We start from the raw sequence: 14981 nt of genomic DNA on the forward strand, positions 1-14981 counted from the left end.
TTTACTGGGGAGTTTTCAAACTGATTCTGTGATTTTTATTTTTTTTTTAATTTTTTTTTTAAAGAAATGACTATTGGAATGATCAAAGATGGCTATACTTGATGAAACTCTATGTACTACAGTGCCAATTATCCCTATGAGTTCTAGAAAGAGATAAGCATTCAGATGTTTTGGCCAGAAAGCTGTTTCTGTGAATAGTCATAAGGAGTTTAGCTAAGTATTTCAGATCTTACTGGGTGATCTTGATCAGTTTAACTTGACCTGGTAACTCAGCCAGGACTTGATCTGAATTATCTACATCAAGATAACTCTATTCAACCTTCTTTGACATTAACCACTATATAATCTTTGAGATCCTCCCCCTGATGCAAGTGTTGGCTCAAGAAGAAGGAAATGCTGTGCCCTGTGATTCCCATGCTGAGCCCCATGCTCTCAGCATGCTTTCCTCAGAGATAGCAGAGTTGGGAGATTTGGGACAGAGTTGGGATGTTCTCAGTGGACTTCACTTTTATGTTGGATCAATGTTATTCTTGCAATAACAGCTGTCACTCATTTTGCTGTGAAGTTGTTCTCTTCGCCGGTTTCTGCTGTGGTAGAACGTCATGGCTTTGCTCTTTGCAAGGGCTGTCCTTCCCTGTTGCTATGTAAAAGCAGGCAGGGCAAGGTGAGTGCTCATAGCTAAACTCATCAGATGCACTAATACAACAGCTCTCTTCTGAGAGGTCATTTCAAAGAGTTTGTAGTATGGCAGTTTAATTGTACTTTGGGTTTAATCGTAATACAGAAATACTGTGTGGTTAATAACCTACCTATACTGGAAGAACTGATTCACCTGTAAGCATCCTGACACTTATATAGCACTTCTGTTTGTGGAGACAAAGGCTGTTCTTGATAACTGTGTCCTCTTTCAAACACAGTCTATTAAGCCACTCCTGCTGCACAAGACTTTTTAAATGGATGTGGCAGCTGAACTAAGCTGAGTTCAAATCTCATACTTTGTCATTAATACAGAATTAGGAAGTGAAAATGAAACATTGTCCACACAGGACTCAAGAGCTTTAAAGGATAGATCTCTTCCTACCTTTCATCATAAGTCTTGCATATTTCACTTTATTAAAGCACTATTTACAAATTATCCCTCCATGTTTTTCTGGGAATTTGTAAGGAATGCTATCATGACTGACTGGTTCCAAAAAAGAAAAAAATATCTACCTTGACAGGTTTTCGCACAGGTATGGTTCCCAGCAGTATGTATAATATTTGTGTTCCAAAAAAGTATTTAACCTAAGAAAATAGAGCATTTCTGCAGTGACACAGCAGTAAGGTGTTTTTTCAAAGCAGAGCATTTTGAAGATAAATGAGTAAAAATGAAACTGTTCATTCTATAGAGAAAAAGGATAAAGAAGTTTTCACTCTCCAAGTGGAGTGGTGTAGCTGGCACTGCTTGTTGGCAGTGGTACAGCCCTCTGAGAAAGGGATAGGGCCATTCCAGTGGGTTGAAACGCTGACTTCCAGCTGCAGAGTAGGCAGTGGAGTGGGCATACACATGAATGCTTTTTTTCAGTCCTGTCTGTGCATTAATTTGGTGTTGTCAGTTAATGTTTATAATTACTGAGCTAAAACGGGAAGTCAGTTCTGTTCCTTGTTAATTCTGCAGCGGTTTTCTATTTGCATTGAGGTGCTCATTAGTGAAAGCTTTTTTAACTAGGTAGGGTTTCAGGGTAATGCCAAAGTTAACGCTCTCTTTTAAATGCAAGTAAAATAAAGCAAAGAGAGTGATTCTTTGGTTATAGCTGTAGTTTTTGTTTCCAGCTACTAAACTTCCATTGGATCTCTGCAATGGAAAGTTGTTTTTATGTCTCTGAACCTCAGTTCCTCATACGTAGAAGGTTATACAGATCCTTTAATTTGTGGTGTTCTTAGTTCTGGTTATGTAGCTTAATCATGGGTATTCCTAAGAAGTTGGTCCATCCCCTGATAGCTAGTAGATGTAGGCACAGTTACTAATTCATGTTGAAGTGGATTAAGTTGCTCAAGCCAGCATGATGTGAGGACTTCACCTTGAGGTTGTGAGGTTTGGTAACCCTTTACTTTGTGAATTGGTGAGCAAGAAATACTAGTGTTTAATTGCCATGAATCTGCTGGGGATATGTGGCAGTTGCAAGAAAACAGGTTTTTTGCATGCGGTTGTCTTTTGTGTAAGCTGTACATTTCTAGATCACTCTTCTAAACCTAGCCCTGCTATGGAACTGATAGATGTGTATTCTCAAAGAAACTGCTCTGGAAAATACTAGGCTTTATACTGTATGTATATTCTAATTGTGGTTGTGGGGGGTTTGGATTTTTTTCCAATATAGCCCTGTCATTTTTTTTTTTCTGTTTCTGGAAGAAGTATTTCTCATCCAGTTCGGTTTTATGGGTGATATTTTTATCTTGTTTTTTCCACAGCCAGTAATGTTTTTCCATGTAATGGGAAACATTTCCGTGTGTAATGGGAAACAGACTTGTAGCTGCTGCCCTCCCCCCAAAGTGAAATAAAGTCTTAATTCTCTGGGATTTCATTAATTATGCAAATAAATCTGTATTATTTTCATTAGCTGCTAGGATCTAATGCCCTGAATTTAATTAAAGCTAATTGAGTTCTCCTTTTTTTTTTCCTTGTTTAAAAGAGATAATAAACAACATTATCAGGCATTAAAATTAAGTGTACTGTGCTGTTTCAGATGATTCAGAGGGATTGTTCCTGTTTAGTACTACTAGTTATTAACTTACTGAAATCAAAATGGCTCTCAAGAAAGGTTCTAGTGTGCGTGAACTTAAAGCTGGGTTAAATAAATGTGGCTCTTCCCATAGCAAACAGCAGTCGTGTTTATTTTCCTCCATAGTCATTAAAGGTAAAACTTGCAATTAGTTAAAATACAAAACATGACCTGTTGGTCTCCTAATATTCTAAATTGGTGGGAAGATGCCCAATCAACAGCCCTTTATATAGGAAATATTTTACAGTAAAATAACAAGTTTTTTGCAGGACTGGCTCTTATGTGGCAATTAAAAATGCAGCGCTACTTAACTAGTTAGCAGAGGGTTTTAAATCTACAAAATGCTGTAGCACCAAACTATGATTTCAGGTCTTGATTGTGCCTGCATTTTTTCTGCATTGACAAGGGAGATGATGAGTAGTTCACAGTGTGGAATTGCTGCCACTATGGATTCCAGGAAGAGGAATAGTGAACTGCAGTGCATCAGGATAACAGCCATGGGTGGAAGGTAGCTGGGAGAAGGCTTTGATTTTTATGGTTCAAGTTAGAAGCATTTAGAGAGTTGTGCCTGTTCTGAGGAAACAAAAAGCTTCATCTATGCAGAGCATCTACCAAGTCTGAAGAAAGGGAGAAGGAACCTTGGAACCAGTTTTGATTATCTCCTGTTCCAGGGACCTTTTAATTTTGACAGATGACCAAGGGGGCCTTCATAAAAGCTTCTCCTGTGTCTAGCCTGCTGTGCTGGATTTCATATTCATAGAATCATAGAATGATTTGGGTTGGAAGGGACCTTAAGGTCATCTAGTTCCGACCCCCTGCCACGTTCAGAGACATTTTCCACTAGACCAGGTTGCTCCAAGCCCCGTCCAACCTGGCCTTGAAACCTGGTCTTCATTATACTTAACACTGTAGTAACTATTAGATAATTCCTCCCAAGCGTGTGAGACTGTTCTTCCTATTTATTGCTTTGTTACCAGTTAATAGCACACTGGAAAGGAGAGTGAAAGAACATTTTGTGGCTTTGTGAGCATGGGAGGGCAACATCAGAAAACTTTATAGATCTTTTCTCAGTTGTCTGACCTGCTCAGCCATGCATTTCCTCGCTTTTGGCACCAGATGGGTGTGTGTTTTGGTCTCTCATTGGGTGACACATGTCCATGGGAGGGAAGGTCTCTCCTCCTGCTTTTCCACTTGAGCATTGAGGGGAGCTGTGCTCCTGTGCAGATGGACACCTCCAGCCTCCCCCGAGTGGTAGGCAGTGAATTGATGGACAGCATAATTTGTGCCAGCTGCTTCACAGTGAATGAATACATCCATTGATCCAAGGTCTTATTTATCCAGACCTTGTGATTTTGTGTGGTTGGTGACTTAGCTGTTTGTATGCTGTCCTTTTCATTGGAGATGTGAGGTGTGCTGACAGAAACTTGATCTCTAAAGTTGACTCTCTAATGTTAAAGCCAAGTGCTATAGGATTGATAAGCAGCCCTGTAGTAGTATCCAGCAGTAGCGTATCCAGTAGCATTATGGTAGTATCCCCCCGGTAGCATGACATATGAAGCAGTGTGATGGTTTCAATATGAAATTTGGCTGTAAGTCAAGGCAATCCATCTTCCCAAGTGCTGATTTGAAAGCTTAGAAGCAAATTGCCATTTCTTTTTCAATAATACTTGGTGTTACTTCTGTTTCTGAGGTGGGTTAAACTTCTTGAATCTTTTGTTTTTTGTTAAAGGTCAACCATAGCTACTTATATGCTTGTTAGTTAATAAATGGCCTGCTGGCTGGTGAATAAATACAGAGAAATTTGAGGTGAGAAACTTTTGGGTTCCTGGAAGTAGTTGGTTCCAGCATTCACAATTACTGCAAGCAATTTGTAATTCATATTTGTCCTCTTCGACCATTTAGGAGTTGTAAATAACCTAGTTTCTCCCCCCCCCCCATCCCCCCTGCAGTAACTCAGACAAATGTATTTGGGTTTGAATGGTGGTTTTTGTCAATTGTTTGACCTAAAAATTGAAGTAACTTTGCTACCTTTGCAAATAAAGAGAGAAGTGGTTGAAGTGGTACAGGTTTTTAGCATCATCTTAATATACTGCCCTAATTCTTTGCACCTCTCCCTTTTGAACTGATAGAATACGTTTGCATTAATTTAAATGTGACTTTTGGGTGGAAAATAAGTACAGTTAATGGAAATAGTAAAGGGTAAAATGGGAAAAAAACCCTATAGAATAGGGTTGAAAGGACACTTACAGTTCTTAACTATCTGCATTAAAATCATGACACAATTGACTTGGAAATGAAAAAAGAGCAAATCAAAAAGCCTTGTCTAGGTCAAATGAGCTGTTTTGTTGGGCTCATGCCATCTGTCCCTGCAGGAACTAAGTTCGTCTTGGGAAGGAGGTGTTTGTAAAGCTGTGTACTCTTCTCTGTGTAAGTTAATGCTGTCTTCTAGATCTGCCAACAGATGGCCCCAATGCCTTTCTTGCTTGTGTGGTTTTCCTAGAGCTTCCTTAAGCTTTAGCAGAGGAAGAACAAACCCATTGCATTGTTGCGTTGTCACTGTACGTAAGCTTTGTTACAAGCTTAAAATGTCCTTTGCTTTGTTTCTTCCAAACAGATAATTTTACATTCTGCAGTAGTTTCTGCCTCTTCAGAAGCTTGTTGTAATCCTTCATGGATAATGAGACTTAAAAATCAACACTTCCCTGTGAATTGTTAATGTTAGCGTTTTTCTGCCTGGTGTTTGTCCAGTTCTTCATTTCTGAACAAGTACTATCTACAGTTACATTTCCACTCTGCTGTTGTCACAGACTAACACAAGCTATGAAGGCTCCTGCTGGTATCATCTGGTACGGTTATGATTCGGTATTTGGGAGTGATGATTTTATGCTGGCCTTGCTAGATCAAGGAAACTCAAGGGACTAAATGTACAAAGTTGATTTCATTGTTAGTCAAAGTACAGCTTTGTGAAGCATGCGCAAATTAGTAATTCTGTGCTGACAGGTGTAGCCTCTTCTGCTTTCTTACTTGTGGAGGCAAGATAATATGGTACATAGGTATTTCTGGCTGGCACTTGCCCCTACCAGGTTCTTACTCTTTCTTTCTTAAAGTTGAGCAAAACATTTATAAACTTTTAAATGTGAGTAATTCTATTAACTTCGTTAGAACTGTTAAGTGTGTTAACTGCACTTTTTTTACTCTTGGATCACTGTCAGATGGTAGTGATCCTGCTTGCAGGAGGGACTTGGTAACACACACAGCTGGTAAGGATCTGCTGCTTGAAGTTTAGTCTTCGGCTTTTTTTAACTAAATATTCACTCTATGGTAACTCACTAGATAGCCTCTGAGAGGACAGCTAGTGTGTTCTCCCTTCATAGAATCCTGTAGAATCAATGATTGGTTTGGGTTGGAAGGGACCTGAAGATCATCCAGTTCCAACCCCCTGCCATGGGCAGGGACATCTTCCATTAGACAAGGTTGCACCAAGCCCTGTCCAACCTGGCCTTGAACACTGCCAGGGACGAGGCAGCCACAGCTTCTCTGGGCACCCTGTGCCAGTGTCTTACCACCCTAATACTGAAAATTTTTTTCCTAATGTCTAATCTAAGCCTACCCTTTTTCCTCTTAAAGCCATTTTTTAATATTTTGTTAACAAATCTCTTGTAACCCTGACAGCACCCGTCCAGTCATTCACTGCACAGTACAACTGGCATGCCAGCTTCTCCTCCCTTACTGTCACTCTCATTACTTGGTGCTGGTTTCACTTACAGCTGAGGTGATGACAATATTTGTCTTCTGTAAACAGCAAAACACCAATTTTCTTATCTTGAGGTAGACCTGGATTTCTGTCTGTGGATGTTGTTGGTGCTCATATTCACACCAGCAACATTTCCTTTGATAAAACTGCAGAGTGGTTTTACAAATCAATGTTCTGGTAACAGTTCTGAAAAGCTGTGATACTACCTAATGCCCACACAAATTATTAGCTATGCTTACTGCTTTAAAAGAGTACTCTTGAAATGTCAAACCCTTGCTGCACATGTTTGCAAACTTAACTTTAAATGATAAGCTCAGATCTTGCTCATTATAGATAATTGTATCTTCTCTCTGTAGAGAATGATCTAATGCTGAGCGCTGTCTTAGCTGCCTCTGAATGACTCTTCAGATTTGATGCATGTCTGTTACCTTGCAACCATAAAGAATACTCTGCTGTTAGAATTCTTCAATTGCTTTGAAAGGCAACATTTTGATGGGACACCTAGGTTGCGAATATAATGAAATGTCTCTCTGATGTGTTAATTTGACTGTTGTAAAGCCAGTGATTGTCAACATTTTGGGGGGGGGGGGGGGAGTGAATGCTGAATTTACAATTGTTGCTTGCAGGATTTATATTATGCTGAGCAGTCTGTCTTAATATTTTCTCCAACTAAAGAAGAAAGCTATTTTGTATTTCCAAAGTGTTCCTCAACAACAGATGGGATTAAGTTTATTTTAGTTGTATTTAAAGTCTAATTTAAAATTCTCTAAGGTGTGCTTGTCAGAGTCTGACTGGAGAAGAACCCCAGTGCCGGACCCTGTTTCAGTTTGTGATCCCAAGAGTGAAGACACAAATGAGCTCAAGTACCCTAATCAGACAGTTTGTTCATTACAAAGAGACAGTTATTGTAAAGAAAGGTATTGCAATAAAGGGGATAGTGGTAGAACAGATTGGAAAAAAAGGCAAAAAATGAAGCAAGAATTCAGGGTGCAGAGAGAGAGAGAGTCACCATGGTGGACCCAGCGGTGTCCTGGGGATCCACTGTCATCGTCATTGGTGGTGAGAGTTCTTCAGGGTTTGTAGTATCGTAGTATCAGATCAGTGTCCCCCAAGAGTCCGTCAGTGGTGGGTGTCCTCGTGGAGGCATCCTTCTGAAGTCCCTTTGAAGGTACCCCATGGAGTATGTCTTGTGGAGTTGCCCTCATGGCGATCTCATCGATGGAGAGTGTCCTCACGGAGGTGTCCTTCTGGAATTGTCCTTATGGCAATGGCTCCCTGGAGATGTGTCACTTGGTGATTACCACTTCCCCTTTTGTAAAGAGTTGGGGCTGGGGGTACCTCTGCTCTTCATGTCATGTATTACACAGTCCTGGTGGACCAGTTTCCCTGGTCTTGCAGCCAGGTCTTTGACACACGTGTCTGCAACAATTCTTGGGATAATAGCTCACACCAATCCTCAAAGTAATGGATGTCTTAGTTCTTTCCTTCTAATCCCTCAGGCAATGGATGGTGGAGTCCCAGTTCAGCTCCTCATACCCTTCTCCCAGGCAATGAATATTGGAGTCTTACCTCAACTCCTCCCACCCATCTCTGAGACAAAAGATAGGTGGATTTCCATCTCGGGTTCTTAGATCGATCTTTGAGACAATGGACAGTGGAGTCTGATCTCAGATCAGTCTCTCACAGTGCTGTAGAGTAACAGCTAGGAATTCCTGACTTGCCACTACTTAAGGGCATGGAACTTTCTGTATGTCATGGGTTAAACTTCTCTTCCCCCCTCCAGGTCCTAATATTTTATATATAGTGCAAGTTTGGCCAAGGGCACAAGAGCTAGATACCAGTTTGTATTTACTCTCTTCACTGGGGATCACAATACCCTGGTCTAGGGAAAGTGCTAGGAGTTGTCTTGAAATGCTTGGTTGGGGTGGATCCTGAAAAAAAATAAAACCAACCAAAAAAACACATCCAAAACGTACAATGAGAATAACTGGGGCATCGGTGACAAACCATGCAGAAACTACTATGCTAGTTTAGCCTTTTAAAAGCTTGCATTATTTAGGTAGGTTTTGGTCATGTGGTGACACTTGGCAATCTCCTTCCTCCCTGTTACTCCATCAGCTGAGAAATGGTGCATGACTGCTCGTAATCTGTAATAGTGCAGGTAAATCATTCCTTTGGCCTGTTCCCAGGTTTTAGCAAAAAATTTGGAGCAGACTTCATAGTGCCTCTTCCAGTAGGGCAGACCATTGCACTGGCTGCCATGGTGCAGTGAGGTTGAAGTACCAACATGCAGCGGTGCAGACTGTTCTGTGAAAGGAGAAGGGCCTCATAGTCTGCTTGATTTTAGTCTCTTTGGGTTACTTTTCCCAGCTGTTTTTAAGAAGATCTGCACTGTTGAGACTTCTGTGCCTCAGCGTCCACAGGAGGATTCTCCTTGCCTATTTGTAGCTGCATCTATATATGCTTCAATCTGTTACCAACTTTCTCTTTTATACTTGCCTTTTAAGAGTGTCAGAACCTCTGATTCACAGACTCTGCCCTGTTTCTTCCTTTGCCTTGTCTCAGCCTCTTCTCTTCCCACCGTTTTCCACACACATTCTCTTGCTTAGCATTCTTACAAAAAGCAAATGAAAACTCTTTGGGTAGAACAGCTGTCAGAGAAAGTGTCAGTGAGATTCAACATGAACAGAAATTGCAGTGTTGAATAAAACTCTTCGTTTGGTTCAAGACTTGTCAGGCTTATTAATTTGTTTCACCTAAGCATGTTTTTAATCAGTTATTTAGATTAGCTTGAAAAAAATCTAATCTGAAGGGCAAGTAAATTCTCAATAAATGTTCCTGACTTTAATCCTTGTAGCACAAACTTGTCCATTTATTCTGGGTTAAGTCTGTTATGTGCATTTTTATCTGACAGTATATATTTGTGTAAAGTGTGTAGGTGCTTCTAAATGAACAGTAACAATAAACCATGGCCTCCAAACCAATCGAGCTTTTGTTGTCTAAATGGGAGACTTGTGTAATTACATTTTTTATTGCAGCTAAATGTATAATTCTGCATCTTTTATTTTTTGTAGTCTTTTAGTGTCTCCTCCATTGCTTTTTAGTAACTGTATGTTTTTCCTGTCTAGGGTGACTTAGCAGCTGTTGAACAACTGCTGAAAAATGGAGCAGATCCCAATGTCAAAGATAATGCAGGCTGGACACCACTGGTGGGTGCTGAAGACTTCTTTTCTGTCATCTGTCTTCTAATCACATTTCATTCCTCCTTTCCTCTCCCATGTTTTAGTTTCCTTTACATGCATTTTGGTGAAAAAAAAATTAAGCAAAGTGAATAAGTGGCAATAAACAAGTTTAAAAGAATTTATTCACAGTTACTGAACACTGATGTGCCCAAATCCAGCTCTCCTCTGCTGGGGTAGGGCATGCCAAGAAATTTTATTAGCCTTCAATTTTGCCAATGTAGAAAATATAACTGTGGTAACTAGAAAATAATCAGTTGCAGGCAATATGTATATTTTATAGACTCTTAATGTCCTCAGTGTTTTTTAACCATTTTGGAAATACATCAAGTAGTTGAATGAAAAATTTCCTTATTTGAATTACAGAAAATAAGCAAAAGGTTCTTTTCAACCATGACTTCTTCTACTCTGAAGAATACTCTTGACAGAGTCTCTAATCTGGGAGGCTTTGTTCTCTATAGTCTTAATTTGCATGAGATTGGCCTTTGTTCAGTTCTGTTCTGTGCTTTTTATTAGGGCTAAGGTCCAAGGTTAATTCATGTCAGGAATGTAATGCAGTATCCTAGCATCACCTTCCCCACCATCTACTGAGAGGTATTTGAAAATGAATGTGTTAACTGGTGTGACAAAAATCCTTGCTCTGAATTCTGTTTCATTTGAGTTTCCTCTCCTGTGGCTTTACTCAACTAGCACGAGGCATGTAATCATGGGCATAGAGAAGTGGTGGAGCTGTTGCTGCAATACAGGGCACTAGTGAATACTACAGGGTACCAGAACGACTCGCCGCTTCATGATGCTGCCAGGAATGGGCACGTGAGCATTGTTGAGCTGCTGCTTTTGCATGGTGCTTCCCGTGATGCAGTGTAAGTACATGTGGAATGTTATTTTAACTGTGGCACAGCTGCAACTTCCAGGGTGTATGTTAAGTAAACATGAAGTAAAGCTAGTAATAAATGTGATTTATCTGAAGTGAGGGGGTGCGTGTTAAACATATGCTCTGCTATACTTACATCCTTCTTTTCCACGTAGGTATTTTCTTTCCATTTTGCTTTGTCCTAAGCTTTTCTGAGGATGTCTGAATCATAGATAGCTGGAGTATTGGAGATTATAGTAGGAAAGTAACAAAATAAGCTTACCTGGTTCTTACACTTTCTTGTTGGCATCTTCTTATAGCTCCTGTCAGATCTAAGGTGCTGAGCTAGGTGAGTTTTGAACTCCTACAGCTGTTTCTTTGTCTCTTTACTTTTACTGCACTTACAAAAAGGTGTTTTAGTCCAGTCTCTACCTTTACAAGTGACATGGACACAGGCTGATACGTGGGGAGTGTGTTTCATTTTTTACCATTCTGGATTAAAGCACTAATTCTTGGTACACTGTTTAATTAAAAAAAAAAATAAAGCTTAGAAATATTTTTAGTTGAATCTTCTATACAGTTAAGCCTCTCAAAGATTTTGGCATTTGGATGTAGGAGGTGCGAAAGAATCCATTAGTCTATGAATAATCCTACAAGCTATAAGTTTCTCAGACGCTTAATGTAGGTTTAGGTGTTGTAGTATTGCTGTTGTCCAGGCCTGTGTGTATAAAATCTGAGTTCGATGCATGTTGTCCATAGATGTGTGTGTATAGTAACACAATAGGATGAAGTCTTGTGTGACACAACTTTCCTTGCCAGCTGCATAAAGAAGCATAAACAATTCAGTTTAATCACTTCAGCCCTCTATATTCGCTCTTGAAGCTTAGAGAACTCAGGTATTCGGTGGAAAAGCATAAGGTTTTCATAACGGGTGCTAATCTTGAATATAAGGGAGTTAAGACCCAACAGAACCCCACAAAACAAACCCACAAAACTTTAGCATGAAAAAGTAAAACAAGGATCAGTTGTTCATCTTCACTTTGTTCTTGAACAGGAAAGACCATGCATTACACCTTGAAAAGCTGACAAACTCAGAAACTGATTTCAAGCCACTTGAATACTGCAGACTAATTTTGTGGCACTTCTCACGGTATTTGAAAGTCTAGCACAGTGGATGGCTTTGATGCAAGGTTTTAAGCATTGGTAGATTTGCACAGCTGAGACTCCAAATGCCAACAGTGGACTCTTCAGGTCTCTCATTAGCCTTAGCCTGTAACTCGTGTCCATGCAAACTGAGATGAAACTGAACCTCTTTCAGCTCATTCTACATAAGCAAACATGACTTTCTATTAAAACGGAAGCTTTTTGATCATGGAAGGAGAGCTTTCTGGAAACCTTATATGCTGTCTTAGCTTTTCACTGAATACAGATTATGTTCAGTTGTATATTAAAACAGTGTGACATAGGATATGTCACAACTCTGCAACTAGCTCCTTCTTAATATCAAAAATGGGTTCTAGTGCTCTTCTAAGTGTTCACTGTTCTTGACTTGATCTCTGGGGTACTTGAAATAGCTAGTGTTGCGGTGTTAATAAATAGATGTAGACACCTTTTTTAAACTTAAAATCTTTTGCGGGAACAAATTTAGCCACCTGTTATCTTTGTTTCATTTGTCTGGCAATAGGAACCACAGGTGCTTTGGCAAAAATCCAGCCCTGTATGTCCCATTTGGAAAAAGATTTCCAAATCTTCTGTAGCTGGAATGCTACTGTGCATGTTACTATTGCATTGATGATGGAAAGGGCGTGTTTCTCCACGCACACCTATTTTTAAAGAAAGCATTAGAGACACAGAGAAAGGGATGTGCAAGCCAAGTGTTCAGGCTTGAGTAGCAAGATTCTACTGACCTCTTCGAAACACTACCGAGAAACAATAGAACCAAGAACAGTATGGCTGAGACTTCTGAGAATGTCTTGTGCCTCCCTGCCTTCCTGTGCCCTGCTAGCTTCCAGCAATGAATTGCACCGTGATCTTTCCGGGCATCACGACTTTGCAAATCTTACAGTATTATTTTTTCTGTCTCTGGTAGTTGCAGTCCCAATTAAACAGTGGTTGAATTTCTTTAGATATGTGGATTTGAGCTGCCTTTAATGTAGACGGTTGAAAATTTTTTTTTCCAGGTACCCTTATAATGAAGTCACATCTGACAAGAAGGTTGCTTTCTTTGGCGACTTCTTTGTTTGAGATCCCCAAGATCTGCAGACCACAGTTTTAAGAGGCAAGGGCAGGGTGATCACTTAAGAAGGTACAATAAAGTTCTTTTCAGTGTGGCTAGTTCTAATTGGCCTCTTTGTACTTAATGCAGGCTCTGCTCAATATCACATTATCACTTTAGGATCTCTAAAGTAGAAATTGAGCAGTGATGAGTAAAACTTGAATCTCTTCTGAAAGGTTTATTTTCTTTAGGAATATACTTGAGGAGTGCCTTAACTTTAGAGGCACACTGTGTGTGAACTAAGACAATGCCACACTGATTTAACCAAACTGGTAATTTGTCTAATTTTGGTGGATTTAGTTTGTTTGGGCTTTATTTGCTGTATGAAACTTCCTTGGTTCTTCTGAGGGCTCTTCAGGATCTCAGTGAGGTAACTTTCAACCCAGGAGAGAGCCTTCTTTGTCCTAGCGTATTAAAGTGATTCTTCATAACCTTAATGGGGGTCGGGGGAGAAGTTTAAATAGTTCACTGTGGTTACTTAAAGTCTTTTCTTTTAGCTAAGCTAAGTAAAATGTGAACATGATAAATGTATTCAAATGTGGCTTGGGATACTATTAAATATATAGCATGAAACCTCACAAAAGTGACCGATGTCTTGCTGCTGTTTTGACAGTAGAATTAACTCGGTTTTGTGTCTTAATGTCCCTTGTGTGTTGAAGAGTTAATCTACTGGAATAAAAACAGAGCTTGTGTTGAATAGCATGCTTAGAGCAGTAGTTTTGAAATTTAGTATGATACTCAGTTGTGCAAGATGAAATGTTTTTTAAAGATGTGCAATATTTATTGACTGCAGGCTCCAAGGCAGGTAAGATCTACTGGTCTGTAGAGGGATGCAAGATATACCTAGGAGCAAACACAGCCGCTTTCTGAGGGACCCCAGTTCATGAGGCACACAGATACTAGCATAACCCTTGCTGTTAGAGAGCCGAGGCTAATTCAGTTTTAGATCATCAGGTTCACAGACCCATCAAGTACATTTCATTCCACGTGTCTTTTCAGGCTAGTTCTCTCTCCTTGCTTGTTTTAATACCTAGTGCATTGAATGTATGTAATATGAAGCAGCTGTGTATCTTTTGGACCAAGTAAACACAGATGAAAACTACCTTTTTTACCAGAAGGCAAATACTGAAATCCTGGGATTTCGTTATCCCTTGGCAAAAAATTTCTTTGGAAATCTGTATGATTTAATAGCTGTGGCACTTCATTTGCCATTTGAAGTTTTCACTGACTGGGGAAGATAAGAACTACAAATGAAAAATATTGTATAGACCAGTGGACCTATTAATTGTCCTGGTGGTCTAGTTAATTTTTTTAAGTTAATCTCCTACACATAGCTAGTTTTTCTTTTTATGGCTTTTTTTTCATGTGCTCACTCCCTTGAATTCTTTTTTCCTTGCTTCACAGCAAGCCAAGTGATTTGAAAAATTAGATCTGTGTGTTTGCAATTTCACAGTACTTCCTAAATGCTTTCACTCAAATGGGCTCTCTTTCCAGTTCTTCATGCACAGTAAGTTTAGCATTGATAAAAATTGTTGTGTTGCCCTACTTTTTATTTCTTCTTTTAGGTGATAGCTGTCTTTTGAGTAGTTATGAAGCTGATTCTGACCAAACCTGTGGGAATGCTTTGGGGTAGGTAGTGGTCCTCAATTATGAATGGCATAAGGGCAGAAACTTATGTAACCTGCAGTTAATTTTAGGAGGCACAAGACCCATGACACTGACATAGTTTTGTCTGCTTTTTCTGAGTCAAGCCAGTGCAACTTAGCATACTGTCTTGCACCAAGACAGCTTACCTTCCTGCTGACAGCAGGTTAATTGAAACCCTGGCCCTCTGTGGATATCTAAGACGGTCTTTCTGGTTACACAGATTAAATTTTCTTCTTTTTGTCAGGTTCTCTGCTTACCACGACATTACCATACCCTCAAAATATAGGTGCTCACTGGAGATCCCCAAACTGGTCAGCTTTCCACATGGGAATAAGTGGTTACAGATCTGCACTGGGACATGGTTGTGGGGCTTCCATTAAATACTGAACTCTTGTGGGGCTGGGATAAACTTTGGTTTATGCCCAGCTGTAGAACAGCAAATGACATCTGAAAT

The 14981-nt window shown here is 39.8% G+C and overlaps 1 protein-coding gene across 1 annotated transcript in view; it reads left to right on the top strand.

The window, feature by feature from the left end:
* BARD1 (BRCA1 associated RING domain 1) overlaps positions 1–14981 on the top strand; it is a 46492-nt gene that overhangs the window by 11586 nt on the left and 19925 nt on the right. Inside the window, exons 5-6 of the mRNA XM_057412370.1 lie at positions 9642–9722; positions 10443–10615. Coding sequence (XP_057268353.1) covers positions 9642–9722; positions 10443–10615 — 254 coding nt within the window. The remainder of the gene's footprint in view (positions 1–9641; positions 9723–10442; positions 10616–14981) is intronic.

The sequence above is a fragment of the Pezoporus wallicus genome, unplaced genomic scaffold (genome assembly GCF_028554395.1).
Source record: "Pezoporus wallicus isolate ANWC-B61680 ecotype Strahan unplaced genomic scaffold, APGP_CSIRO_Pwel_v1 contig_6566, whole genome shotgun sequence".
NCBI lineage: Eukaryota > Metazoa > Chordata > Aves > Psittaciformes > Psittacidae > Pezoporus > Pezoporus wallicus.